The sequence below is a fragment of the Bradysia coprophila genome, chromosome II (assembly GCF_014529535.1).
Source record: "Bradysia coprophila strain Holo2 chromosome II, BU_Bcop_v1, whole genome shotgun sequence".
In the NCBI taxonomy this organism is placed as follows: Eukaryota; Metazoa; Arthropoda; class Insecta; order Diptera; family Sciaridae; genus Bradysia; species Bradysia coprophila.
The window spans coordinates 10,655,424-10,683,400 of NC_050735.1; the positions used below are offsets into that span (position 1 = coordinate 10,655,424).

Genomic DNA, 27,977 nt, shown 5'->3' on the forward strand with positions numbered 1-27,977 from the left:
TTTTACTCGAGATATTAACAAAAAACACCACCTTCACTGTACGGCCGAGTAGCCACATATAAGCTCACTCCAAGAGACCTAGCTCACGCTCCGGTAAACCGAATTTCATAAACTTTTTTTTCCCTGATTGGTCAATACCTATCTAATAAATCAACATCCATCTAAATTCGTTCAAATATGACGAACCTACAAGCAAAAACGGCTTGCCGCCCTGTACCTAGTTCACACCAAGGGGTCTAACTCACGAGTCGGTCATCCAATTTCCATAAACTTTTTTTTTTTGTGGATAGGTATTGTAAATACCTTTCATTTGATGTATCACTTACAAGTGTAGCCTTTAAATGGCCAGAGAAATCTTTGGAAAACGTTAAAGCACTTATGGGGCCCCAGCTCTGGAGGGGTCGACCCAAAATCGCCCATCTTCGAACTTAGCCTCACTATTTCAACTACCTTTCAGGGAAAAAAAAATTTTTGAAATCGGATTTGATTTACTCAAGATATCGACGTGACAGACGGACAGACGGATAAAATTTTTATTGCGGATTCGTTATATATGAACATAAGCAAACACTTTGCCCTTACCGTCTGCTTCGAATTCCATCAATTACACACGGCATCGTAATCCTATAAGCCCCTTCGTACTTCGTACGGGGCTAAAAATGTAGCTAGGTTAAAGGACCTTTGTGAAACCGAAACCACCAAAGCCGACACTTTCGTAACGCAAAATATAAGATTTAAATAGAGAATCGCTTTTATATACCTCGAAGACATCGAAAAGATACTAACATTAGGAAACTGTAGTCATATTGAACTCTGATTGGTCCTACAATGCTGTTACGTACGGCTACTCCGAAATTTTGGAGCGCTGCTCACATATATCGAAGAATCCCATCATAATTGTCACATTTAGTAGCACGTTAAGTTCTTATAATTATTAGACAGTATTCTTGATCACTTTCAATGATCAGATGACTTACCAAAATTTATAAAATAAGTCATTTAGCCCACAACAGTTATTAAAAGTGCTGGAAACGGCCAAATAATGGACTTCCGATGACGTTTTCGCAATTTTTTCGAAAAGCGCCCGCTGCGCCAACCTACCCCTCAAACAAAAGTTGTTTGTTATGACCCAAAAAATAGAAATACGAAGAAAAATCAGAGGTGCACAAATTTTTGTTTAAATTTGGTTCAGGCACACCGGCGATACTCCGATTATCCTGACTCTTATTCAGCTTGAAATATTATTTCATCTATTGGCTCAACTATTTCATTTTTAAGAATTCGGCAATTTCAAGTTTTTGTTGATAAACCCTACACCATGTATATACCTAATAAAAGAGACACAACGAAAGTAACATAAAAATTGAAATTAACAAACAGCGTTTTGTTCATCACATTAATGGTAAACACATTGATATGATGTTTTACCTCCATGACTGACTGAACCAAGAGTATTTTTGTATATATTTCACAGAATTCACTTTCTTATGGAAAGAATTGAAAGGTTTTATTATAAGTTTTCTTTGTTTTTTTTTCGCTCGGGAAAATTTCAAAATTTGCAGCATTTCCCGCCGAATCTCACTTGCAGCACAATAAAATCACTCGAATTAAAACTGAGCAAAATTTCAAAGTAGGCAACACCATTTCAAATCACATGACAGCACGTGAGCTACTTCGTCTATTTTTCATCGATAGCCACTCGTCAGCTGCTGCTGTGACTGTGAAGTGAAATAAATTGTAATAATTTTCTTTCGGTACGGTCGGGTCCATTTTAAGTGTTGAAAAAGAATCAAAAAAATAATATTGTGAAAATGTCGTTGTCGTCCACGCAAGCAAATCGAGAGCATGTTTTGGCCGTTTCCAGGGATTTCAATTCACAACCCCGTTTGAGTAAGTGGACAAAGTGTTTTCCTTTTCCCATTTTTTATGTTTTTTTGTACTGTTGTGGATTATCCACATTTAATCCTATTGGAATGGTGATACGAATGCAAAGGACAATGCATTAAATGTGGTCATTTCACGGTTGGAGCACCTGGATTGGTAGGACATACGTTTTGGGTCAATTTGAGAAAATGCAAAATTGGCCTTGTATTTTCTAGTTACAATGGTTTTGTAGTCATAAAGGTGTGTCACATACCAAAAACTCCATCGTAGACTCCGTTAAAATGTACAATTTTACGGGGAACATCGAAAATTTCATTCCAATGTCTTGTACAAAAAACCTCTTTCGCTTATCTCGACGTTATTGATTTTTCTACTACGACCCGTCATTCGATCACCATCTAATGCATTTTAAGCCACAATAAGGCCATATCGAAGTTTTAATTGCATGCAATCGTTGTAATATCCTTAAAAACTGAACGAAACGAAAGGAAAATCATTTTTATCATAAAAAATTTGTTTGTCATGTGATATGCATCCACTGCTCATGGTGTTATGTATATGTATGTTCTACTTGGCGTGTCATATTACTTTTCTGCAAGATAACGTCTGGTGTTCAGAGCGGCAATTTTTAAATATTTTTTTTTCTCACCGTCGTGAATTCACGAATTTTAATTAATTTGTTTCGTCTTGCAGCCTACAAAACAGTGTCTGGTGTAAATGGACCATTGGTCATTTTGGACGAAGTGAAATTCCCAAAATTCAACGAAATTGTCCAACTTCGTTTGAACGATGGCACACTTCGTTCCGGTCAGGTGCTTGAAGTCAGTGGATCCAAAGCTGTCGTCCAAGTGTTCGAAGGTACATCTGGTATCGATGCACGCAACACTTTGTGCGAGTTTTCCGGTGACATTTTGCGAACACCTGTATCCGAAGATATGTTGGGCCGTGTATTCAACGGATCCGGCAAGCCAATCGACAAGGGTCCACCAATTTTGGCAGAAGATTTCTTAGATATCCAAGGTCAGCCAATCAATCCCTGGTCGCGTATTTATCCCGAAGAAATGATCCAGACCGGTATCTCGGCTATCGATGTGATGAACTCAATTGCTCGTGGTCAAAAGATTCCAATTTTCTCGGCTGCTGGTTTGCCGCACAATGAAATTGCCGCTCAAATTTGTCGTCAAGCCGGTTTGGTTAAACAATCCGGTAAATCCGTTATGGACGACCATGAAGACAATTTCGCTATCGTATTCGCTGCTATGGGTGTCAACATGGAAACTGCTCGTTTCTTCAAGCAAGATTTCGAAGAGAACGGTTCCATGGAAAACGTATGCTTGTTCTTGAACTTGGCCAACGATCCAACCATCGAACGTATCATTACGCCACGTCTTGCTCTAACAGCCGCTGAATTCTTGGCCTATCAGTGCGAGAAGCACGTATTGGTCATTTTGACCGACATGTCCTCATACGCCGAAGCTTTGCGTGAAGTATCAGCTGCCCGTGAAGAAGTACCCGGTCGTCGTGGTTTCCCCGGTTACATGTACACCGATTTGGCCACCATTTACGAACGTGCTGGTCGTGTCGAAGGCCGTAATGGTTCGATCACTCAAATTCCCATTCTTACTATGCCCAACGATGATATTACCCATCCAATTCCCGATTTGACTGGCTACATTACCGAAGGACAAATCTACGTCGATCGTCAATTGCACAACAGACAAATCTATCCACCAGTCAACGTATTGCCATCGTTGTCACGTTTGATGAAGTCTGCCATCGGTGAGGGCATGACACGTAAAGATCATTCCGACGTTTCCAACCAATTGGTAAGATTTGATGATTATGGGTATATGTAGGCTGCGACGATTAATATTAATTTCGTTTGTTTATTTAGTATGCTTGTTATGCCATCGGTAAGGACGTCCAAGCCATGAAGGCTGTCGTCGGTGAGGAAGCTTTGACACCTGATGATCTTTTGTACCTCGAATTCTTGACGAAATTCGAAAAGAACTTCATTTCTCAAGTAAGTTGAAATTGTTGATGGCTGGAGAGCGAGATGATTAACAAAAAATGTTTTTTTACGCACAGGGAAACTACGAAAACCGAACAGTTTTCGAATCATTAGACATTGGATGGCAATTGCTCCGTATCTTCCCGAAGGAAATGTTGAAGAGAATTCCAGCATCCATCTTGGCCGAATTCTATCCCCGAGATTCACGTCATTAAGCTACGGCTATGTTCAAATATGTACAGAACCCCGAACCCAAAAAAAAAAATATTTCAAAGAATTTCAAAATTTCCGCATTTTGCAATTTTGGAGTGTTCTGTGTGCATAATTGGTTTTGTTTGAAACAATTTTTGATTTTTCTTTTTTTTCGTTTCGTTTATGAAAAATGTTTATTGGTCCCCGGCGGTTTCCATCCACTCCACATCCATATTTTTTCCAAGCCAATTTCATTTTATTTTTATTGTTGAAAATTTTTTATGTTTTTAGATTTTTGTTAGGATTTGTCAGTTTTGAACCGAAGAAAATTATTTGAGTATAGAGGGGAGAACAAACCGAAAAAAAAGACAATACGTTCCGACCTTTAACATCCATTGTATGTTTATGTAGACATTGTTTTTTCCGTAGAACCTGGGAGTTTTTATTAATTTTATTTTCCGTTTCCCTTCGTTTTGTATTTGTTTTTTTCAAGTATTTCAGTTGAAATTGTTCAAATGCTCTCAGTATTATTACAATGTAATCCACAAGAGAAATAGGGAAAACGTACTAGCAACAAGAGAGAAAAACGCATGTGATTACATTGCCTAAAATGCAATAATTAAAAGAGAAAACAATGAAAATTCCATTTATAAATTGGTTGATATTTAAAACAATTTTGTTTTACTTCTTCTTTTATCATAATTAAGGATGGTAAAAATAAATAAAAAAATTTAAAATAAAATTAAAGAAAATTTAAATGAAATCAATGAAAATGTTATATTGTATAGTAAATTAAGTGAAAATGCAATTCGATTTACAACAGACATTTTTTCAAAGCTTGGGGGACTACTGGCCAAGTGTAATAAATTACATCCACACAGTACATCCCATAGTTTATTTGCGGTATAAAATATATTCAACTTTGGTCCGATGTGTAACTTCAAAATTCATCAATAAATAAAATGAGAAAATTGTATATTGTTAATAGTTGTAATCGAATGGACATATAAAAGTAATTAAACAAAAAAAAATAGTTAAACGCTGAGAGTTTCTCCTTATCATCCTTATCGATAAAACTTAAAAAGAGACGGATTGCACTGAACAACGTTATTTTGCGAAGGTCGTGAACATAGGATATTTTTATTGAAAATGATAGAGGTATACGCTACGAGTAATTTTAAAAACGAAAATGAAGTTCTTTAGCAAATAAAATCTCCATATATTAACTCTCTCATGGGACATGGGACAGATGGGAGACAGAAACAAATCTAATGGAGCTTTAGGAATCCAAGTGGTGGCATTTGAATGGAAGAAACTCAAAACATTTATTTGAGACCCAATACACAACTATTTAGCCGAACGAAATTCAATTTGAGAAGATTCGATATCATTTCTTCTTCGAAAATTCTAATTTCTTCACTTTTTTTGCAGCAATTTCAGTTTCAACAAAGGCTCTCTACCAGGCAAAAGTTGACCGATTTTTAAACGTCGGAATCGTTTCTTACAACCGCCGCTTGTAACTTTTATTGTGCGCGAAATTTTTGAAAACGCAAATAATTTTTGTGGATTTTTCTTTTTTTTTTATTTAAATTCTAACAAACGACATTCCGAAAAATTAGATTCAACCAAATATAGTAAGTCGATTGAAAATGGCATTTGATAACTTTTTCAAATACGACTAATGGACATAATATTCAACACAAAACAGAAAATGTGTCGGTTTTCAAAATTCCGCGAGTGTATGAGGGATTCTTTTGAAAAACAGCCTACCGAAATCGGACGCATTTTCTATTTGAATTTTTTATATATACCTAGAAAGAACTTCGACCCTAGAAGCCAAAACCACTTTCAAAAAAATTCTTCGAAGCTTTTGTAGCTGGTGAAAGGTGAGCAAATACCGAAAAATTGCAATTTTCTTACAAAAATTTCTCTAGCTACATGAGCCGTACAGGGTGGTGTGGGGTGTCATTAGAAAAGTAATCTCAAGTACTATTGAGCCGAATAGAGACTTATTGGTTTTAAAATTCATCCACACTGAAATATGCACAGTTAAAGTTTTCAACCGAAGACTTACACTGTTCTTACAGAAATTTCTCGAGGTATGCAAAACGTACAAGGTCGTGTGGGGTATCATTTGAAAGGTAATTTTATGTGCTTTTGGGCCAAATAGGGTCTTATATGATCTGGATGTTACAAAACTCAGATTAACTAGGTCTTTTTTAACTAGGGTTAAACTGCCAATTTGAAGCGGAATCAATCCTTAGTAGAAAAGACTAGATTTGATTTTTGCCTCGATGTTTTATGACGGTCATCATCAGTCAAAAATTGAATCTTTCCTACTATGGATTGATTCCGCTTCAAATTGGCAGTCTAGCCCCAGCAAGAGAAATTACAAGAAATTTAATATCTACATAATGCCAGCAACAACGACAGAGTAAAGTTGACCAGGCAGGAACGCTGATTTGACTAGAGACCTGAATAGTCTAGTAGCCCTATATTTTTTGTGAATAAAATTTTTCATTTGAGTTCATTTTTATCCCGTGTATTAGGTGCCTTATTTGACGTTTCGAAAATGAACCGCTCCGGCCTGATTTATTTTACTCTGCCGTGGCCAGCAACACAGCATCCAAAACTAAGTCTTTTTAATCCAAGTTTTGATTTTGATCAGCGTACTTCAAGCATTAAGTGGTATCAACTCAATTCAAACAAAAGTGATCATATAGTCTACAGCTACCAGATACATAATTTTCATGACTTTGTAAACGTCATTCACGATCCCACCTGTCAGACATGTCGAATGAATTAAACGATCGATTTGCACGAAGTTTACGTGAATTGCTTGAGGTTAATGATAACTTAACAAAAACTAAAGTTAGGTTAAAACACATTGAAATTAATTGCGGCTGGCCAACTTTCGGCACCCTGGACTTTACTTAAATAGTCGAGGAATGTCTCCAAATAAATTTCTAAAAATTCAAAACTGAATTCTAGATTTTTAGAAACGACGACTACTTAAGTAAAGTCCAGGGTGCCGAAATTTGACAAGCAATTATTTTGAATGTAAGTCGACAAGTACCGTACAATGAAAATGATGTATATAATCAATACACTTCAAGCATGAGCGTTACTCTAAATGTGGTACTGAAACTTGACAGTGTGTCATATAACTGTAACACATTTAAAAAAACAATTTCATACAAAATAATACTCTATTTGGCAGGTGTAGACTATGATAATTTCATCCAATATAGTAATATATTTGGCAGCTGTCGACTATGATCACTTTTGCTTGAAGTGCGTTGATAGAGTACTATTTTGTGTAAAATCACGACAGAGTAAAGTTAACCATTCAGGAGCGCTGATTTCACTAGGAACTAGGGATGGGAGACGTTCTAAATTATCGATAATATCAATCGAAAGAAATTATCGATAATTGATTAATCATATCGTTATCGATAATTTAATAATTATCGATAATTATAAAAATATCGAAATTCGATAATTATCAAAATATCGATATTTTGATATTTATCTGAAAATTCATGATAATATACCGATAAATCGGAATATATCGGTAAATATCGGATTTTCGGACCGAAATATCGATATATCGAATTATCGATATCTTGATAATTATCAAAATATCAATAATTATCGATTATCGATATTTTTTTGATCCAGTATCGCCCATGCCTACTAGGAACCTGAATAATCTAGTAACCCTATATTTTTTGCGAATAAAATTTTTCAATTTATGTCGGTGTTCATTTTCATGCAAAGTCCCTTATTTGACGTTTCCAGGCTCCTGCCTGGTTTATTTTACTCTGCAGTGGTGAAATTGTTTTTTTTTACAGTAATTTACAGTTGTGCGACAACTGTCAAATTTCAGTACCCAATTTAGAGTACCACTCATGCTTGAAGTGAGTTGGTGGTATTCTAAAATTTGGTACTTAAACTTGACACTCACACAACTGCAAAACACTGTAAAAAAACAATTTCATACAAAATAGTACTCTTTGGCAGCTGTCGACTCCGATAACTTTTTCATGTGTCGGGACCGAAAATGAGGGAGTTTTGAGATTTTTCTCTGGTTTTTGACCCCTTACATGAACAATTTTTTGAGTATCTGTTTTGGACTATTGATTTTAGGCACTTTCGCATGTAGCCCTCACTTCGTTCGTCATGTATCGTTCGAACAGATACACAAATAACTATTGCTTCTGTTTTGATAGATTTAAAAAAAAAATCAACTCAAACACGCACATTTATGGAGACTTTTAATTTACAGTTCCCAGATTACAGATTATCAAATTTAAATTTCCGTTAATGAGAATCTAGCCTTAATGTGCGAATTTCGAAATGTAAAGTGGAAGCAAATTAAAATGATCGATTCTGAGTGTATCCAGATTTGAAAGCCAGTATAGTCTTACATACCGCCCATTTGAACTGTTTATATTGCATTTGTAAGGTTTATTATCTGTAAACAGTTCCAATGCACACGTATAAGCTCGACTTCGAAGTATAAACGTGCGCGCGCAAGCTCAAAACACCGAAAAAACATTGTGAATGTTATGCAAATCGATTGAAAGCTTGTTATTTCGCTAAAAATCTTCATAATCGATCATTTTAATTTACACTGCCTTTACTTTCGCATATTGAAGACTAACGATGTTTATTTTGACAAATAAATAATTGACCGGCCATTAGATTGTATTTCTCTTCATTAGCTTTTATTATTTAGTCGATTACCATACGTTGCGGTCTATAAGTCGTAAAACATTGAAAGTATGTCGAACGAAAGAAAGAAATTGTGGTAAGTACTTAAATCGTTGATAAATCCAAACGTTTAGGTCATTCTTTTGCTAGTGAATCTATCAAATCAGTTCATGGTAATTTTGTGGTTAAGGTGAAGCTTTTCGATGGTGTGGCACGATTATAGCCATAAAACATCAAAGATTCTCCACGCTTATTTAATCCGCAGTGAAAAACTAATCTTTCATCCATTGACTCTTTCCATATGTTACCAGGGGTGGTCGCTTCAAGGACTGTAAAAATGATCCTTTGATGGATTCGTTCAGTGAATCGATAAGTTTCGATCAACGACTCTATGAGGCTGATATTATCGCCTCCGAAGCGTACTGTAAAGCTATTTGTAAAATTGGTATTATCACAGAATCCGAATGTGCGCAAATCATTGACGGACTGGAAACAATTTTGACGGAATGGAAGAGCAAAACTTTTGTTGTGAAGCCTTACGACGAGGATATCCATTCGGCAAACGAGCGTCGTCTAGGCGAATTAATCGGAACGATTTCGGGTAAATTGCACACAGGACGTAGTCGAAATGACCAAGTGGCTACGGACATGCGACTTTGGCTTCGAATTGAAGCCACTGCAATTTTAAATCATTTAACCGAATTGATTGCCGTTGTTGTTCGTCGGGCTGAAAGTGAAGTGGACGTTATTATGCCCGGATACACACATTTGCAAGTAAAATGCGAAATTTTTCAATTAATTGAGAACTTGACATTCTTGTGTATCCTCAGAAAGCTCAGCCTATCCGATGGTCTCACTTTCTACTGTCCAATGCATGGTTATGGTGTAAAGACGTCGAACGTTTGAAACAATTAATTGAAAGGATTAATGTATTGCCACTTGGATGTGGTGCCATAGCTGGACATGCATTCAACATAGATCGAGTGTTTTTAGCGGAGGAATTGGGATTCCATGGGATGGCTATTAATTCAATGACTGCTGTTGGTGATCGTGATTTTGTAGCTGAATTTCTATTCTGGGCCAGTCTGACCATGCTACACATTTCTCGTATCGCTGAAGATTTGATCATTTACTCGAGTGCCGAATTCGGTTTTGTTTCGGTGAGCGACTCGTACTCTACTGGATCGAGTTTGATGCCTCAAAAGAAAAATCCGGATAGTCTGGAGCTGTTACGTGGAAAATGTGGCAGAGTTTTCGGAAGAGTATGAACGTTAATTTGGTCTATTGAACCAATTTGTCACTAAAATGACCATGACTTTTTGACTAGATGACAGGATTTATGATGACATACAAAGGACTTCCCAGTTCATACAACAGAGATCTTCAGGAAGACAAGGAACCCTTGTTCGATGCAGTCGACACATTATCCACATCTCTCCAGATATTGGCTGGTGTACTTGGAACTTTGATGGTAAACTGAGAATAATTTTAAAGTCGGCAAGCTACGCATAACGAAAACATTTCCCCAGATCTTCCCAGACAAAATGCGTCAAAGTCTAAGCACAGATATGTTGACCACCGATCTTGCCGATTATTTGGTTCGAAAAGACATTCCATTTCGTGAAGCTCATTTCGTCTGTGGACTGGTAGTTAAATTGGCTGCGGAAAAAGGGCTAGGACTGCATGAGTTATCGATCAATGATTTACAAACATTGCATCCATCATTCGGAAGTGATGTGGTAGACGTTTGGAACTATGAAAAAAGCATTGAGCTGCGTAGTGCTGTAGGCGGTACGAGTGAATCGTCGGTAAACTTTCAAATTGGTCAAATGAAAATGTGGCTAGCCCGGCTAGTTGCAGATAAATCTTTGTAGGCTATTTTGTTGGGAAATAGAGAGATACATTGTTGATGTTAAACTGCGTAGCATTTTCGATTCAAATACTTATAGTTTGGCCTCATGCATAAAGGAAGCAGTGACACTCATGACAAAGTGGAAGTATCTGAAATTTTATTCGGCCAACTAAGAAAGCAAGAACAAGCAAGAAAGCAACCTATCTAGATTATACTGTTCATTGTCAAGGCTATGAGCTTCGAGAGATCACGCAGATTTACTCGGATGACACACCACTTTCCATACTATAAAAATTCACTTTTAAACCATCCAAATTCCATTTTGGTGGATTTCTCTGCATGGGACAGGTGAGTTTCTGCGTATCTAATAAAATAGCGATTTTCTGACCTCCCCAAAGTTTATATTGTTGGTTCATTGTCGAAATAGGACTCTAGCTTGAAACGGTAACATAGACCTACTAATGTCAGCGCTCTACTATCTCATATGACATTTTATGGATATATTCACCAGATTGAATTGTCGCGTGTGCAAATAATGTTTTTTTCCCGGTATCCAAAATCAGATTTCCCGAATTTCCTGGTATCCTTAAAATTTAGCTAGATTTCCCGATAAAAAAAGTTCTGGTTTCCCGGTAAAAATTTTCTTATTTCCCGGTGAATGTATATTATTTTTCAATTAGGTTTGATCAAGTAATGTCGTGACAAACAAGAATTATCTTATAAAACGTCGATAGCCAAAGTCTCGCATTCCAAATGTTTTCTTAATTTATGTCAGATTTATAATATTTTTTTGTTTTATACTCTCAGCTATTGTAGTGCCTGCCTATTGATTCCAGCTGCCTGGGCCTGCGACATTTGAGAAGTTACAGAATGATCGTGAGCGAAGCGAGCGAAAAATTTTAGCGATTTATACTTTGAAAATATTCAATTCTCTGACTACAACCCTATATTTATGACGTTCAGCGTCTGTAATTTTTGATAAGAGAGTAAGTTTCAATTTTCTACTTTGTACATTCTATTTCGGACTTCTCAGCGAAATATTTGTCACGACTCAGCGCCTGTGAAATTTTAGAGGAAAGTGAATGATAGCGAGCGAAGCGAGCGAGAAAATTTTGCGATTTTATAATTTCAAAAAATTCTATTTCTGACTTCTCAGCCATTTCGATTCGATTTCCAGTTTTAATCGATTTCCTGTTTTTTTTTTCAATTTCCTACAGTCAGAGGCAGTCAATTTTCAGCATAAATTTGCTTCAGCTGTTTTTCAGCTGATCCACACATACAATCAAAACTGGTTTTCCTTGATCATACGGTTGAAGCTGCTACACGCACGCGCATGATAGTGGTAAAACCGTATAAAGACGTATAAGACGTTGTGATTGTTTGTATGGATCAGCTGAAAAACAGCTGAAGCTAATTTATGCTGAAAATTGACTGCCTTCGACTGTAGTAAATTTGATTCCCCGTCTATTTCGATTTCCCGTCAATTTCGATTACCCCTGGCTTCCCGCTTCACGCTACGTCTTCTTTTGGTGGATTTCCGGGATACCGGGTTTTCGGCCAAAAAATTTCCCAGTATCCCAGATACCGAGGACACACATTATTTGCACACGCGTAGAATTGTACCAGAAAACAGAGCTCGAGAGTAACATCATGGTGGGGTAGTACTTCTTAAACATGCCTGGGTGCCCAACAAGTAATTTAATTGGTGTCGATTAATATCAGCGCCACCATATCACCGCTCGTATATAGCAAAGAATGAAGTACTGGAAATTTGTGGCGCATCTCTACAGACCAGTGGAGAAGTTTTATGTCACAACCCAATTTTGGAATATATCTCATTCTTGAAAATGGCAAATTGAAATTGAGTCCACGAAACCATCCTCAGCACTCCACTCCAGTGATTAAATGCATTTTCGTGTATTTAACAAAGTCCAGAAATTCGTCGGGTATCTGCTCAATATATTCCAATTGCAATTCAAAGAAAATTATTTCTTTTCTTTTCTCATGTCATCCACCCTAACAAACATTCCTTTTTTATCGAAAAAATCTGTTTATTGCTGCATTTTTGCCATAGCGAATACGTCGTAGCTGTGGTCTGTAATCTGGGTAGCTTAAGCTTGGCTTTGAATAGCTTCCATTTACTACATTTCTTTTAACCAGAAAATCGCGGTTCCGATCCATAATTTTTTTTTTTTTGCACGAATGCATGCGTGGAATCTCGTATACCGTGTACATTGTAAATAACTACCTGGCTGCACGTTAGTCATAATAATAAAAAACTAATCCATTAGGATTTCATTAGTATCTACATAGTAAGATAAAGACGTTGACAATAAGGAGATTGTGGTTCTTACTCATAGGTCTTGGCATAACTTGGAACGTCTGAGTCAAATTTTTATTGGTTTTACAATACAAAAATTGCTTCTTCAAATGTTAGATCAACCTTTATTGCCAAACACTGTTTCGTATTGTTTGTGTGCTTCGGAGAGCTTTCGAAATCTCTGAGCTCCTTTTGGATTTCATTAGTAAAGTGGAATATTTCTCTGGAATCCAACAGAAGCTTAAAGCTATCAAAAGCTCCTCAAAAGCAAAGTCACAAATCCGATACGATGTTTCGCCCGCAACATTTCAGTTAAATTATAAGTAAAAGTCGCAATATTCCTATTACCATTTCTACAGTAGTCAACAAGTCGATAACAATAAAAGTTTGAGTCAGTCTTAGCGCGATGGTGATTTTATTTTAGCTGAAACATCATTACGTTCAGTCCGATAAACTTGATGACAGAAATGGAAAAACAAGAACATAAAAAAGACTTGAACACGCCAGTTCATCCCACTCTTGCCATATATTTGAGCGGAAATTTTAGTGAACAACCGTCTAGTTCCACCAATGCAAATTTATCGGATGCAACAGTGAGACCGATTCGATGGGTGTATTTGGAAAATCTGTACAAAAACAAATCGCAAATTGGATCGGTTGCCGGAGGTAAGACCTTCGCATCGTGATTTCAATGTTAGTCTGATTGTATACTGTGGGAACTGTATAGGCTACCTGCAGCTGCTGGTCAGTGGGTCACATATTGCTTGGGGAATTTGGAGATTCGACTTCAATGAACCATGGTTCCGGAGCATAAACGGAACATTCATTTTTATCATAATGTCTTTTTATGTCGCTGCGATTATCGGAGGTATTATTTCCGGATTTGTAGTGAACATATGGCGGAAACAAACGATTTATGTAAAACGGACTGAAGCAGTGAAAATCTTGTTCTGTAATTCATTTGTCCCAATTTCAGTGTTTGAGTGGATCGACAATGGTATCGTCCAGTTTAATATTAGTGATATGGTGCTCGGAAGAGATGGGAATATTGTTTGCCCGGATGCTGGCAGGTCTGGCACACGGGCTAGTGTACAATGTTTTAATCATTCATGCCGGGGAGAATGCGAGGAAGCAAATGCGCGGCATTATAACATCCACCATAAACTGCTGTCTTTGGGCGTCGATTTTTATCGGAAGCTTATTGATAGCAAAGGTTCAAATGGGTATAACAACTTCGATCAGCAGTGATCGAATGATTGGTATATCCAGTTTTGTGTGGTCGGTAATATCGTTAATGTACACAATATTTTGGACTGAAGAGTCAATGGTCTATTTGCTGAATCGCAATAAATTGGGTGAGGCACTTGAAGTGATGTCGAAACTGAGAAATGAGCCGGAAACAAGTGGTAGCATTGCAGATGATTTCGAAGAAATGCGACTGATGGTCAATCGAGACAAAATGGAAGATAAAAATATTTTCAAACACAACAACGATAAACCGCTGATACTGATGTTTGCCCTGAAGTTTCTATATGTTCTAACGAACAATGTCCTGTTCAATTGGATATTCATGCTAATACTTACCCGAATATTGCCCGAAGGCAGCAGACGATTGTCTCCAGTGATTTTGACTGCAGTTCGCTTCATCGGCTCTGTTTTGCAAACGCTTCTGGGCGATACCTTCGGCCGGAAAACATTTCTGAACGCCTCCTGTACGCTGTCTGGCATAACACTTCTCATTTTGGAAATTATGCTCATCGCAATTACGGACCACACAATCATTCTCCATTGGGTGACGACGATGCTATGCATTGTGTTCCAGTTTTTCGTTGCACTCGGCATAGACCCGATGCATAATGTGATGCTATCCGAAGCGTTTGGCACATCGAAGAAAACTTGGTCGGTGGTGTTCGTTAATGGGTGCGAAAATGCCGCACAAATGATTTTCATTGGTGTCAGTTTCGTTGACGGTATTGTCGTCGACACGACATACCACTTGGCCCTATTCATATCGGTTTCCATTATCTTGATATTGGTCGTTCTGCTGTTTTTCCATTTGCCGGAAACGATAGGATTGTCTTTGAGTGAAACCAGAAATTTGTTCAGGAATGTTACCGCCAAATGTATGACCATGACCCGATGAAATATATTATTGTCTACGATCATCAATGAGTGTTATTTTATGCGTCCACTAAGCTCAAAGTGTGCAGCGACGGGTCAGTATCCACTGTTTAATGTTTACCTGTAAGTTCAAAAGAAGGTTGTAGCGAGTCAATAACCAGCCACTGTCTATTTGCATCGTTAAAATTCAAACATGTTTTGAATGATGATCAATCAATACGTTGACATAGCAAAGCAGCACATTAGTTTATTTCTTTGTTGTCTCAGATTTGAAACCAAAGCTGCAGAACAAGTTTTCTCTGACTAAAATTTCCTCTTTCACTATCAGTATAAGGCAGGGCTTATTTTGGCGGCATTTAAATCATCATAAATTCAGTTCCCTAATATAACTTCGATATGAATGACGCACTGCAAGCCAGGGCCAATTTTAAGGGAATTAAATTCGTCAAATTCCAGTAAATTTCTTAAGATTAATCGACTCACAGACTCACATCGAAAACAGCTAAAATCTGCAATGAAAGTACAAATCAGGTATGGTCCGCAAATTTTGACATTAGACCATACCTACAGAGTATACTCTCATTGAAAATGAGTAGGTTTTTCAAGTGAATAAGAGAAGAAAAAATTAAGGAACTTTAGGGGAATTTGGGGCTTTTGGGGGAATTTCTTAAAATTTCTCGAATTCGAGAAATCCGAGAAACTTTAAGAAACTCGAGAAATTAGTTTCTTGAAATTTCTTGAATTTCTCGAAGTTTCTCGAATTTCTTGAATTTTCTTGATTTTCTCTAAAAGTTTCTAAAAAGTAGGCCCTGGTGACAGCTGTCAAATGCATTACTATTTTGTATGAAACATTTAACAGTGATGCTTGAAGGGCGTTGACTCAAAGAGAAATACACTCACTCAGACACCTCATTTTGCAGCAACAGTTTCTGCAAAAGCAAAACTGCCATCAAAGAACATGCGATTGTTTGGACAACCTCTTTATTCTTATTACCTTTCTTTTCGACTACAGCGGAGGGTCATAGAACCTTGAAATAATTACTCTAAAACACGCCCTGGATCAGACCGAATGACTAACACAATGTATAGTGCTGTGTTATCACAAATAAAAATTCGATATGTTCGCTAATTGACATACATTTTATGTGGTATATTTTAGACGAAACATCAATGAGCTGGTATAAAATATACATCCGCTGTTGATTTACAATTCAGTTGAACATTAGCTATAATCGGTGTCGGTTTGCTTTTGAATCGGGTTCTCTAAATTCATTTTTAAAAAAATGTCGAATCAACTGTTTTTTCGATTTGTGATGATCACAATTTTAATAAAAACGGTGATCATGACACAAAACAGTGCTGAGTACAACGCAATTGATGAACGGAATTGTGATTCGGTAGGCTACCTGTAGTGTACTATAGTTTGAAGGTGTTAGATGCGTTGATGCGTTAAGTATACTAGACATCCGGTCTCGTAATTTGTCGAAGATCGAATCACTTTAGATTATTTTGTTTCTGAAGATCAGCTTAAGAGGGAGTTAAATATTGAAGGCTCTGCCTATTTATAGAAACCTAAAAGGTGAAATTCAGAGTAGTAATTTTCTGAGTATATCCAGAGAATGTAACAACAACTGGAAGAGAATATTAAATTTCGTTATCATTCACATATTCATAAATATAAATGGTGCATTGAAGATCATCATGCATGACTTGCAAAGTAAATCATTCAACTTGTCATGATAAAGAATAGAGATGCTGCGCAAACCGACTATTTGCCCCGTCTTTCACAATATTTACAGTGTAAATTTTACACACAGAGTAACTAAGGGGTCGTTCACAAATGACATCACGCTATTTTTTCGGAATTTTCCACTGACCCCTCGTTACGAAAAATAGTTAAAATTTACCAAATTTTGAAAGAACCGTTACGTTTTCTTGAAAAACGGAACCAACCCCCTACCCTGTAATTGCGTGACGTTGTTTGTGAATATAGCTTCTGATCTATATAATCCATTTAGAAGAAAACGTGAAGTATATGTGAGATCAAAAGTTGCCCATTCCTACACATCTTTGATTTTATTTACTTTTTCATGGAGCAATGCTTTTCAGCAGTGTGAAAATGATTCGAAACCGTGTGATTGCTCAGTGGACAATTCCACTGTGCATAGGACTCACCATAACCAACCGCCAGTGAGATTTAATTCCAATGGTACACTAAAAATTGTCCAATTTACCGATTTGTGAGTTTGCTCTGAATGAATTCACTGCATGAACTTATCGAAAGATAATCGATAAAGAATCATTATTTTAGACATTATGGTCAATTTCCTGAATCCATTGGACCAGAGGATGACTATAATTCGACCAGAGTGATGCGTGATATATTAGAGATGGAACAGCCTGACTTTGTAATTTTTACCGGCGATCTCGTTACCGGTGATAAAATGTATCCGAATGTGAGCGAATATATTCACATGTTGCTGAAGCCGGTCGTCGAGAAAGGATACAAGTAAGGAAGTTGACATACTGTGGACGAAGGTTTTTCAAACTTAAATCGAAAATTTAGATGGGCGTCCGTGTATGGTAATCATGATAGTGCGCCGAACGTTAGTCGCCATGAGATTTTTCGTGCAGAACAATCGTACGGAAAGTTGTGTTACACCAGCCAAGCAGATCCTAGCCTTCCTGGCGTTACCAATTATTTCATTCCAATATACGGACCGGAGAATGCAACAATAACGGGAAAAGAGAAGCCTGTCATGGTATGGTGGTTCTTTGACAGTCGAGGCGGTCGGACTGTCGATGGTAAAGTACCGGAGTACGTTGATGATAGCGTTGTCGAATGGTTTAGGAATGAGAACAGTAATATTCGATCGAAATGGGGTCAATTGCCGTCGTTGGTCTTTGTGCATATACCTACGTGAGTACTGGTGATGGTTCTGAGGAGATTTAGTGAAATTTTCTGCATTTATCAAGTTTCAAATCAATTGATTAACAATTGTGCTTCCAGCCGGGAATATGTAACTATGCAACAAACAATCGCCGAAAATAATTTATGTTCCGGATTGGTGGGTAAGCCTAAGCACTTTCCAATGAGAGGTCTTAGTGAAATCTTCGTAATTTTGTAACAATTTTGCAGACGATGCAGTAACTCCTCAGGTAAAAGACAGTGGTTTTATGAGGGCTCTGTTGGAGGCAGGAGGAGTGAGATCGATGTTTGTCGGCCACGATCACGGTAAGTCTATTATTACCTAATACCTACGGCTCTCTCTATCTCTCTCTGTATTTTTTCTTATTTGCTGCTGTTAATTGCAAATTCATTGTAATAGGAAATTCATGGTGTTGTCCCTACAAAGGCATCGAAATTTGCTATAACAGACATACCGGATATGGAGGATATGGAGAATGGACTCGGGGTGCAAGAGTCATAGGACTCGACGTTAACCACTTACAGGAACAAACCAATTATGTCCGTTTGGAGACAGGAGAAATCACCGACGAATTTCCCCCGAAACAGGTAGACTCCCTGCTGGCATCAGTTTTACCACAATGAGTCCGGTTATCATTTAAAAAATAAATTATGTGGACGTGGGTGTGATGGGTGTATATGCAAAATACGTTGCCGAGAACCAAAGTAAAAAATAAAAAATTTTGTAAGCGAAAATCAACGGTCCGCCAAAGGGTTTATTATAAAAAATTCTCCGGGCCGCATATAATTTTGAATTTAACAATTTAAGTGCCACAAGATCGTTAAGTAAGGACTGACGAAAAATCTGTCCTGTAAATCACACGCGCATTCATTGAACATACGGCTCGAATTTGAATCCGATCTGAGATCGCATCCACGCATCTACGAATAAGTTATACCTTCCGGTATGTTAGACGTCTTAGTAAACTCATTCCTAGCCTGCCTTAAAGAAATTCCCCTTGTCTCTGGAAGTTTGATATATAAAAGTACAGTCAGCAGTGCCACGATGACTATGGAGCAATAAACGAATATTGCCAAAAATAAACTGCTTTCGATAAAACAAAGGCCAATGATTGCAATTTGAATTATGCTATCACTTATAGCAACGCAAGCTATTGACCAATACTTTTTCGCCGTCGAAAATGCTTCGGACGTTAAAACATGCTGTATGGATTCAACGCCAACACCAACAAATAATTGAAATGCCACCGCGAATGCTCCCGGTATCCAATTAACTCCGTTCGAATAGTTCAATACAAATGACGAAAGTATCTGCGTTATTAATAGACACACCATTGATAGGCCGGCCGATAGCCAAAGGCATTTCTTACGGCTGAAAGAGTCGCCGAATAAGATCATTATCATTCCAGCAGAAAAGCGAAATGTGACGAGAATCACCGCAGCTATGAAAGCGCTGTCTGGAGTTTCCGAATCCGGTTGCCAATTAGGCATAAACGATGTCATGGTAATTTGAATCAAATGTGTGTTCAAGATTATGTTACTTGTTAAAACGGCCACGCAACTACATGCCATCATCAAAAGTAACGGTCTCGTGTTACTGTCTTTGGTTATATTTGGACTTTTCATGCGATCCTCCGTGACCATTAATTTCATTTCTTGTAAATCATTGCTGATGGTCCATGTAACCTCCGATTCATTCCGCAATTTCTTCATATTTTCAGCGGCCTGCCGATCATTATTTCGATATAACAAAAACGTGACCGATTCGTAGGTCAAACATGGTGTAAATAGTACACCCATAATAGCAAATGATATCGCCAATAATCCAACCATTTGTTCGGTGCGTATGCCTCCAGGAAGTGAAGTGAACATCATTACAATAGCAAGCGTAAAAACGGATGAATAAATCATAACGTTTACGGATGAAATTAACCGTCCACGCATCTCTTTTATGACATTCTCGGCACCGTGTGTTATGGTTGCCACATAAGCAATACCATGGCCCAATCCAGAAACAAAACGTCCTACTGCCAGTAGCCAATCGATGTGGAACCAAGCGACAAAAATTATACTTCCAATTATTGATATGGTGCCACATGCGTACTACAACAATTGAATTTGCAAGTCATGTTAGTTCTTAACATAACCACTGATACAATGTCTGAACAGTGACTTACGTAGACATTCTTTTTTTGCCATTTTGTTACAATCACTGCTCCTAAAATGTTACCGATAATGCTACCGAAATACCAACAAGAAAATTGAAAGAAAAGCGTTGTCGTGCTGAAATGAGGTTTAAATACGTTCCACAGCAACCATCCTATGTGATACCCACCAGCGCCCAATACGAGTAGTCCTTTACATAAAAATAGATATCATTTTACTACCTGCCCAAAGCACTGTCCAACTTCGGTGCTACACAGTGCGTTGACCTGCCACATGCGAAAGTTCACCATTACATAGCAATTTGCCCCCTGCGAAAATGATCCATTACATGTGGACTATTTGCGGTCAATTTTGTTTTCATTTTCCTATGTAGAAATCAACTTTTGCATAGGGCAGGTAGGAAAGCAGAATACATTGGATGCTGCTACGTACTTCATTCCTTCGAACAATGTTTACCTCATTGTGATGAATTACTTTCGCAGCATCCAATCAACCTTCTAATCTTTGTTAACATACTGGAACCAAATAGCAATTAATCAAACCCCACCCTCACTTGACAGTCACTTAAAGAGTTAATAATAAGATGCGTCACTTTCCACTGGTTTCTGATATTACCTCCAGCTACTGAATTCGACTGTGGCTTGTTCTTTTGCATATATTCACAATATGACAGCTTTGCATTGCGTCCCCAGTCACCATTCGAACTTGGTGAAATAAATTGCGGTTCGAAATTCGAACTAGTATTAAAGTCATTTGTGATTTTATTCATAATTTTTTGACTGTTTGTTGGCAATTTGTTGAAGAAATAACTGTTCGCGGAAGTTGTTAGTATACGAATAAAGTTGTCATAAAAAAAATATTTTCGGATTTGGATTTTCACAGAACTCAATCGAATTTTCTTTATCTTTTGAATTTGTTTTCATTCAATGAAATATTTGCAACCGATAAAGTGACTGTAATAAAACACACACATACTACGTATCTTATCAACGTTTATCTAAAAACAAAAACCATTCACACAATCACCTTGCCCGGACGCTTTTTTTACTATGTCTCGAATGATATTACACACACGATGCTTCCGAACTCAAAAGCTTCTCTTCAATGTGTCTGTGTATTATGTATAACTCAAACAGGTAACAGATTACGCGGTTGATGCTATCATGAGAAAACGAATTTAAATATCAGAAAAGGTAAATTTAGATTGTCATGTCTGCACTTCACATACAGTGATGACTCACCTTTGAATATATATATTCAATATAAATACGTCACCTGAGAGATTCTGTCGAATCAACAGTATGACAAATGCAAGTAGGAAATCCCAATATATTCTTTGTTGACGGTGATCTCTAATCTCTTCAGCGATTAATTATAAATTACTTGTTCTTAATGTCTAAACGTACTTCACCGCTTGACTAATCTTTAATAATTTCAACTGGATCTTCAACTGAATTCAACTTAATTTCAACTACAATTGCTAAATTTTTCTCATATGCAGAATGAGCACCAGGTGAATATCACCAGCTGGTGTACATACAACAACACTTTGTATTGTATACAATTCAAAGACAACCTACACACAGTGCATTTCTACGTTAACGTCATCTACGCGCACATAACACGTATGAATGAAGTAAACACATTGTTAAGAATGTGTTTTGATTGTTTGTCATACAATAAGTGTGTGTTAGCAGATCCAGCTGGTGCTCATTCTGCATATGAAAAATATTTACAGGTTGTAAAATCAAAAGACTATGAACGAAGAGCTAAAAAGAATTTTTTTTTAACCCGTCTGTATGAGCGCTTAGAAAGGTTCAAATATGGTAAACATTTGTATGAAAATTTTCAAAGTACTATTGAATCGAATACCACCTTTGAACCGTGAACGTGCTCGTACAGACTGTTTCCAAAAATTTATTTTAGGACTAGTAGCAGACATGTCTCTAACCAGTATGACTAATTACAAAATGTACCACTCATGAATATTCATTGTTCCCAGTTTCCCTTACACCCACGGAACCAATTTGCTGTACCATTTCTATTAGAGTTACAACATCTACCGGTTTCAACCCTATTCAGTTCTCCAGCACACACTCGCTAGGCTACGGAGTCCTGACTCCGATTGCATCGAATGGTTCGGTCTAAGATATTTTTGCAGAACCTAGTTCAGGACTCAGAACTGATTAATAAATATATAAAAATATCAAATTCAAATTAACACTCAATTCAATCGAACTGCACTCCCAGGAAACCCAAACCATGGCTTAGAGGTATTTTTTTAAAATTATTCCTGCAATCTTTAATACTATATAGAATGGGTTAATAGTGTTATAATTCAATATTTTCGCTGCGGCTCGCTTTCTGATAAAATAAAACGCATGACTGGCTTCAACGACCAAACAACTCTTTTTTGTTTATTCAAATAAAAACCGTTTTCATTACATCGTCTGATGAGACATCTCGTTCAACTGCAAACCTCAGCCTATATTTTCCCGGTACGATCAAATCCGAGATCAGATTTCAACAGCCTGAACGTTTTGTTACACCAACAAAAGCTAGCGTGAGTGCCCGCATCCACAATTGAATCTGTCGTATCCCGAAAATAAATGTTTTTTGTAGTCCTCATCGCGAAATTCGTCTCGTGCTTCCTTCAACGACGAACCCTTCGTTTCGGGCAGTACAAGAAGTAGTAGTACTATCACAACGCAAATTAAAAAGATGCACGACGCTACCAATATATATGTATCAGCTGAAGAAATAGCTCGAATGAAGTACATGCCAATGAATAGAATTTGAAGCGCATTTTCCACAGCCATAACGCATGCAATTGAAACCGGTTTCTTCGATGTTGCGAATGCTTCGGATAGGTAAATGTGTTGAATGGGGTCGACGCCAATGGCAACAAACACTTGGAAGAGAATGGCGAATGCGCCAACTACCCAAATATGAGGTGCAGTGAAGAAGACAATAATTGCAATGACGATGGTGATGAATAAAGTCACGCCAGTTACAGTCAGGTGTATTTTACGACCGATAACATCGGAAAAGAATATCAAAATAAGGCTCGTTGCAGCTCTGACTGATGCCAAAATTAATGGCGAATAGAGAAAATTTGGCCAGTCGAGAGCTAAGGCTAGAAAATTGAACAAAATGATGTTCACCAGATAGTTATTCGTCAGCATTCCCAGGAAGAACATCACTATCATCAATGCTAATGGCTTTGAATTGCCCTCAGTGAAGATATTCCTTCCATGACTTTCGTCTTCTTGTACCATTGAATGCATTTCTTGAATGTCATCGGTCAAACGCCAGGTCTCGTTCGTTTCGCATCTTAGATCTTTCATGCATTCCAAAGCTTCGTCGTCCTTATTTCGAACCAGCAAATAGGCAACAGATTCTATGTCCATAAATATTGTGCAAACGACTGATAGTGCGGATAATATCAAGCCAATAATGCCGATAATTCTGTCGCTATTAAATTGGTCGCCAGGTTCATAGGACACCATAACGAGTATCGTGGCGGATGTAGCTATACCGAGAAAAATCGTAACATTAATTATGGATACCAACATGCCACGAACTTCTTTGGCTGCATTCTCTGATACATGAATTACTGTTGTTAGATAAACGATCCCATGACCTGGACGATAGACGGTAAAAGTTAATAGTTTTTCGCCTGATAAGAATAATGAGATTCAAGTACCGAATCCAGCAATGCATCGTCCAACTATAATGGCAATATGTTCATCATACCAAATTACGAAAATTAAACTACTGATGGCCAGTGCAGCAGCACATACAAACTAGAGAATCATTAATCGAATGTATACCCGAACTGTTGTAAACCGAAGCAACTTACGTAGATAATGTTTTTGCGCAATGCTATTACTAATCCAGATCCAACGAAACCACCAAAAACAGCAGTCACATACCACGACATTTTTGCGAAAATAAATAACGGCCTTGGCAATTCTGTCATCCACGGCTCGTTGAAAATAAGACGCCATATACCCCAACCAATGTGCATTCCACCGATGATGATCAGAAGAAAACCTAGCGGGAGAGATGAGTCATTTCAATGGGCTGCTAGGAATTTCGCGCCACGTCATTCACAATAATTGACAAAATGACACATTTTGTATAAGGAAAATGTCACGGAAAATTGTGAATGACACGGCGCGAAATTCCTCAACACCTTTCAATGTTACTTGTAAGTGGATTTAACATTGATTGTTCAAGCGTCGCATGTGCGAATGTTTTTTTTAAAATTTTATCATACCCCCTAGAGTCGAAAAAGCTTGCCTCCGATTCTTGTACACGACATGCCAGTAAGATGAGTCGCTAGTTGTTGACTTATTTATGCCATTTAACTCGTTACCACTGTCATCCGTATCGTCTAATTGATTCATTTTCTCACAATTTTATGTTAAAACTAAAGTACAAAAAACACCACGCACCATTCGAGTCTGCTGATTTATATCGGACTACAGAAACCACATTCGAATTCATTACTGAAATGTTAAATATGAACTTGTGGATTCGATTTTCCAGTTAAATTCAATTTTTTCTCTAATCTATTAATTTGGTAAGTATGTTCGGCGTTGCCAATTTAATGAGGACTCGCACAACAGAGAGTTGCTAATATGACGGCTGGGACGCCGTTTCGACAAGCGTCTAACACGGATCTATTTTTAAAAGTATGATAGACCTTTTCAACTATTACCATCTCACACACCGAGAAATATCTGCAATCTTATTATCGGATCTATTACTTCATTTGATATAAGTATTTTCAAGAGATTTCCTTCAAATCTTTTACTTCAAATTATTTTAACATTGGTTTTCCTATATCAGACCGCATTATTCATGGTTTGTCGTTTAATTCTGAAGGCGTATATCGATAATAGATGATAAGTCATACGTAGCAAAGAAATCGTTTTCAGTGAAAATGACATCACTTCCTTCGCCACAAGTAGAGACTGGAATGCCTGACCTAAATGCAATTGATTGAAAATCCATCATGCTTGTACATAAATAAAACAATGATTTCCTTGCTGCTATCGATTCTGTAGAAACATCAGAGGATCAAATTGTAACTTTTTGGAGTTCTATAAGGGTTTTAATTGGAGGTTTTGTTCCAATATTGCTGTCACAAAACCAACATACAGTAACGTCAAATAAATGTTATTTCACCGATGACTAATAAAGCAACACACCGATCAAATCCCTTAATGTATTCAGATTAGAGAAGAGAAGCTCCTCCAGCAGTAGATAAGACCGTTTATGTGCAAGACTATCCTAGTTTAACCAGTTATTTTTTTACGATATCTAACTTTATCGAATCGTTTATCAGTTTATCGCATGTGAGTGTGGTCGTTACTATATTTTCAAAATCAATTATTAAAATAGAAAACTGCAAGTTAGTAGTCACCAGTGTGGTAGCTGTTAGCCAAAGTGTATACACAACAACGAAAATGGAAAAATTCGAATTAAAACAAAAAGTCGAAGAACCAAAAAAATCCGAACAAAATTTTTACAAAACACCAGAACCAAATAAACCGAAAATCAACAAAGATATTGTAGTTAAGCAGTCAGCTCAGGTCGCGGGAGCTAGCCGAAATCACCTTAATAATCAGCATTCTTCGGGAAAGAAATATGATGAAGTTCAACGTACGAATGACCCAACAATAAATACCTTTCATAGCGTTGCTCAACCGAATGAAGATCAAAGTGAGGGATATTGTAAGAGACTGCACAACAATCGCAAGCAAACGGGCTCAATATGTGGAGGTCAGTAAACCTTAATTGTAATCCGTGTCAATTTATCCTTAAGCTCAACTTTAAGAACTTAATACCCGAACAACATGTTATATTGACGTGACTCATCTGGCTGACTTGTTGACTCACTTGGTACGATGGAACTTGAAAGCCACAATTTTATTACTTTCGACTCCAGGTCAAACATTAGGCTGAGATGGCAACAAAATCTTTGATTTAAAAATTAGATTTCCACATATTAGGTGAAAGTAAGTGTTCGTTATATTCTGGACAACGTTTGTCTCGAGAGCAGCGTTCTTATTAATTCTTAGTTCTAAACTCAACAAACACTCAAGCACTGCTATTCGAAAATAATCTTTCAAAATGTTTGCAGGCCTCTTGTTGATGTTAGTATCAGGTCTCCACATTGGATGGGGAATATGGAGAACCCACGGTTGGTCAACACACTCTGCCAATATGAGTCTACTCATCTTTTCAATTATGACTTGGCCGATATTTGCGATTTGTGGAAGTTTGATTGGATCCGCCCTGATCATTGTACTAAGGAAAGATATAATTTACGTGAGTCACTCGCTCAGTGTCACCACTCAGCTAAACTGAAATAACACTTATAGTACATAACAGCTGGAACAATGGCGGTCGCTAACGTGATATACATAATTTGGTACAACCATTACGCAGCCATAGTTTGTGGTCGGATACTGACAAGTCTGGCGCATGGGACACTTTTTATTACCTTGGTCACCCAGGCCGGTGAAAATGGCTCGAGAGGTGTGAGAGCAACGATATTCTCTACAATAAACTGCATCCAGTACGCAGCCATTTTCATGTCCGTGCAAATTAATGCTATTCTAGCCGGTGATTTCTCATCGGAACGTATAATTGGTGGCTTGGCTTTGGCTTTTGTACTGGCCTCAGTCATTTGCACAATAACTCTCAATATTGAGACCGTGCCACATTTGCTTTGGAAGAATGAACGACTCATTGCGATGGACAATATGAAACGGCTTCGTGACGTCACAATCGAAAGTCCGCAAATGACACGCGAAATGGCTGAAATGGAGACAATGGTACTGCAAGATAAGCAAGACAATCGAAATGTGTTCGTCGACGGTAATGTGAAGCCGCTTTTGCTGATACTAATCATTCGATTGATGGCTGCACTGACGAACAACTTCTTACTGAACATTATCTTAATTGGTTCGTGCGAGTTAATTCTAAACGAACCAGAATATGCTTCTTCGATGATTATCGCCGCACGGCTAGCCATGTCTGTCGTGCAAATATTTTATGCGGACGTTGTACCGAGGAAAATTCAAATTTTTGTCTCAGCAGCATTAGCTGGAGTGTTATTAATAGGACTAGGAGTGATCCTAAATGTCGTCACCATTACCTCATCGATAAACTATTTCGTTCCCTCGTTGTTTGCGATGCACTTTCAAGTCTTGTGTGGATTGGGAATTGAACAAATGGCAAACGTGTACCTATCAGAGGCATTTTCGACTGCTAAAAAACCGTGGTCATTGTCATTCGTTGTGGGAATCGAGCACGTATTTCATTTATTCATGATTGGGATGGCTTTCACATCGGTATCGTCAGCCGGACTGTATGCATTGTTGTTTGTTTCCGGGGGATTTCTCATCTTCATGGGTGCAGTATTAATGTTTTTATTACCAGAGACGAAGGGAATGACTTTGAAGGAAGCAAGGGACGCGTTTCGGAAAAATGAGATTTTCAATCTATTCTAAGTGTTTCTGGATCATTTGTTACGGCAATGTAATTTGTTTGATTGATTAAATTTCTCTCTCTTTTATTTCGCTTGTTCAACAGATGCCGAATTTGTCGTTCAAGAATCAATTCGCTAATTTCAAATTTTTGACCATTACGTTGGTCTCGTCGTCCAAAAAGGACGTCACGTTTTTTTTCGATTTTTTTGAGGTGGATGGATGTCACACCATGTCCGCTTTCTGATTTTCGGGGTCCATCCCCCAAAGCGAACGTTTCC

The 27,977-nt window shown here is 37.6% G+C and overlaps 7 protein-coding genes across 8 annotated transcripts; 5 read left to right on the forward strand and 2 right to left on the reverse strand.

Annotated features, from left to right (window-relative positions):
* Positions 1-1,647: 1,647 nt before the first annotated feature.
* On the forward strand, positions 1,648-5,118 carry LOC119072327 (V-type proton ATPase subunit B). Its single transcript, XM_037177519.1, has 4 exons — positions 1,648-1,890; positions 2,578-3,710; positions 3,779-3,907; positions 3,973-5,118. The coding sequence occupies exons 1-4, from the start codon at positions 1,812-1,814 to the stop codon at positions 4,108-4,110; spliced, it is 1,479 nt and encodes a 492-aa protein (XP_037033414.1). The 5' UTR covers positions 1,648-1,811; the 3' UTR covers positions 4,111-5,118.
* Positions 4,795-27,776, forward strand: LOC119072300 (solute carrier family 2, facilitated glucose transporter member 7-like). The gene is made up of 4 exons (XM_037177487.1): positions 4,795-4,938; positions 25,663-25,984; positions 26,346-26,533; positions 26,587-27,776. Exons 2-4 carry the CDS (start codon positions 25,669-25,671, stop codon positions 27,718-27,720), a joined length of 1,638 nt encoding a protein of 545 aa, XP_037033382.1. The 5' UTR covers positions 4,795-4,938; positions 25,663-25,668; the 3' UTR covers positions 27,721-27,776.
* On the forward strand, positions 7,016-10,724 carry LOC119072338 (probable argininosuccinate lyase). The gene is made up of 6 exons (XM_037177529.1): positions 7,016-7,027; positions 8,815-8,900; positions 9,115-9,577; positions 9,634-10,065; positions 10,131-10,274; positions 10,333-10,724. Exons 2-6 carry the CDS (start codon positions 8,875-8,877, stop codon positions 10,675-10,677), a joined length of 1,410 nt encoding a protein of 469 aa, XP_037033424.1. The 5' UTR covers positions 7,016-7,027; positions 8,815-8,874; the 3' UTR covers positions 10,678-10,724.
* On the forward strand, positions 13,355-15,144 carry LOC119072308. The gene is made up of 3 exons (XM_037177497.1): positions 13,355-13,641; positions 13,703-13,893; positions 13,952-15,144. Exons 1-3 carry the CDS (start codon positions 13,434-13,436, stop codon positions 15,116-15,118), a joined length of 1,566 nt encoding a protein of 521 aa, XP_037033392.1. The 5' UTR covers positions 13,355-13,433; the 3' UTR covers positions 15,119-15,144.
* Positions 16,271-18,768, forward strand: LOC119072358 (probable inactive purple acid phosphatase 16). Of its 2 annotated transcripts, none has more exons than XM_037177559.1 (7): positions 16,271-16,493; positions 17,209-17,336; positions 17,408-17,605; positions 17,663-18,016; positions 18,107-18,168; positions 18,236-18,331; positions 18,426-18,768. In XM_037177559.1, exons 1-7 carry the CDS (start codon positions 16,380-16,382, stop codon positions 18,647-18,649), a joined length of 1,176 nt encoding a protein of 391 aa, XP_037033454.1. In that variant the 5' UTR covers positions 16,271-16,379; the 3' UTR covers positions 18,650-18,768. The 2 variants fall into 2 exon arrangements, with proteins under 2 accessions (XP_037033454.1, XP_037033447.1); XM_037177552.1 differs by having other exon boundaries at positions 16,274-16,493; positions 17,206-17,336.
* Positions 18,763-21,255, reverse strand: LOC119072318 (low-affinity glucose transporter HXT3-like). The gene is made up of 3 exons (XM_037177508.1): positions 20,807-21,255; positions 20,203-20,381; positions 18,763-20,128 (listed from the first exon to the last, which is right to left on the reverse strand). The coding sequence occupies exons 1-3, from the start codon at positions 20,958-20,960 to the stop codon at positions 18,947-18,949; spliced, it is 1,515 nt and encodes a 504-aa protein (XP_037033403.1). The 5' UTR covers positions 20,961-21,255; the 3' UTR covers positions 18,763-18,946.
* LOC119072348 (plastidic glucose transporter 4-like) lies at positions 22,594-24,735 on the reverse strand. Its single transcript, XM_037177540.1, has 4 exons — positions 24,474-24,735; positions 24,054-24,247; positions 23,898-23,997; positions 22,594-23,834 (listed from the first exon to the last, which is right to left on the reverse strand). The coding sequence occupies exons 1-4, from the start codon at positions 24,601-24,603 to the stop codon at positions 22,750-22,752; spliced, it is 1,509 nt and encodes a 502-aa protein (XP_037033435.1). The 5' UTR covers positions 24,604-24,735; the 3' UTR covers positions 22,594-22,749.
* Positions 27,777-27,977: the final 201 nt, after the last annotated feature.

Bases quoted from the DNA above. Each gene is read 5' to 3' on its own strand.
- LOC119072327 (XM_037177519.1), top strand. From the start codon at position 1,812: ATGTCGTTGTCGTCCACGCAAGCAAATCGAGAGCATGTTTTGGCCGTT. The intron at 1,891-2,577 runs GTAAGTGGACAA...TTCGTCTTGCAG, and splicing joins CAATTCACAACCCCGTTTGA to CCTACAAAACAGTGTCTGGT. The intron at 3,908-3,972 runs GTAAGTTGAAAT...TTTTACGCACAG, and splicing joins AAAAGAACTTCATTTCTCAA to GGAAACTACGAAAACCGAAC.
- LOC119072338 (XM_037177529.1), top strand. From the start codon at position 8,875: ATGTCGAACGAAAGAAAGAAATTGTG. The intron at 8,901-9,114 runs GTAAGTACTTAA...ATATGTTACCAG, and splicing joins AACGAAAGAAAGAAATTGTG to GGGTGGTCGCTTCAAGGACT. The intron at 10,066-10,130 runs GTATGAACGTTA...CTTTTTGACTAG, and splicing joins GTGGCAGAGTTTTCGGAAGA to ATGACAGGATTTATGATGAC.
- LOC119072308 (XM_037177497.1), top strand. From the start codon at position 13,434: ATGACAGAAATGGAAAAACAAGAACATAAAAAAGACTTGAACACGCCA. The intron at 13,642-13,702 runs GTAAGACCTTCG...GGAACTGTATAG, and splicing joins AATTGGATCGGTTGCCGGAG to GCTACCTGCAGCTGCTGGTC. The intron at 13,894-13,951 runs GTAAAACGGACT...TCCCAATTTCAG, and splicing joins GGCGGAAACAAACGATTTAT to TGTTTGAGTGGATCGACAAT.
- LOC119072358 (XM_037177552.1), top strand. From the start codon at position 16,380: ATGTCGAATCAACTGTTTTTTCGATTTGTGATGATCACAATTTTAATA. The intron at 17,337-17,407 runs GTGAGTTTGCTC...TCATTATTTTAG, and splicing joins ATTGTCCAATTTACCGATTT to ACATTATGGTCAATTTCCTG. The intron at 18,332-18,425 runs GTAAGTCTATTA...TCATTGTAATAG, and splicing joins GTTTGTCGGCCACGATCACG to GAAATTCATGGTGTTGTCCC.
- LOC119072318 (XM_037177508.1), bottom strand. From the start codon at position 20,960: ATGAATAAAATCACAAATGACTTTAATACTAGTTCGAATTTCGAACCG. The intron at 20,382-20,806 runs GTAATATCAGAA...TTTTATGTAAAG, and splicing joins GTCGAATTCAGTAGCTGGAG to GACTACTCGTATTGGGCGCT. The intron at 20,129-20,202 runs GTAAGTCACTGT...CAATTGTTGTAG, and splicing joins GGCAAAAAAAGAATGTCTAC to TACGCATGTGGCACCATATC.
- LOC119072348 (XM_037177540.1), bottom strand. From the start codon at position 24,603: ATGAATCAATTAGACGATACGGATGACAGTGGTAACGAGTTAAATGGC. The intron at 24,248-24,473 runs GTATGATAAAAT...CTCTCCCGCTAG, and splicing joins AGCTTTTTCGACTCTAGGGG to GTTTTCTTCTGATCATCATC. The intron at 23,835-23,897 runs GTACTTGAATCT...TCTATCGTCCAG, and splicing joins ACGATGCATTGCTGGATTCG to GTCATGGGATCGTTTATCTA.
- LOC119072300 (XM_037177487.1), top strand. From the start codon at position 25,669: ATGGAAAAATTCGAATTAAAACAAAAAGTCGAAGAACCAAAAAAATCC. The intron at 25,985-26,345 runs GTCAGTAAACCT...AAATGTTTGCAG, and splicing joins AACGGGCTCAATATGTGGAG to GCCTCTTGTTGATGTTAGTA. The intron at 26,534-26,586 runs GTGAGTCACTCG...TAACACTTATAG, and splicing joins TAAGGAAAGATATAATTTAC to TACATAACAGCTGGAACAAT.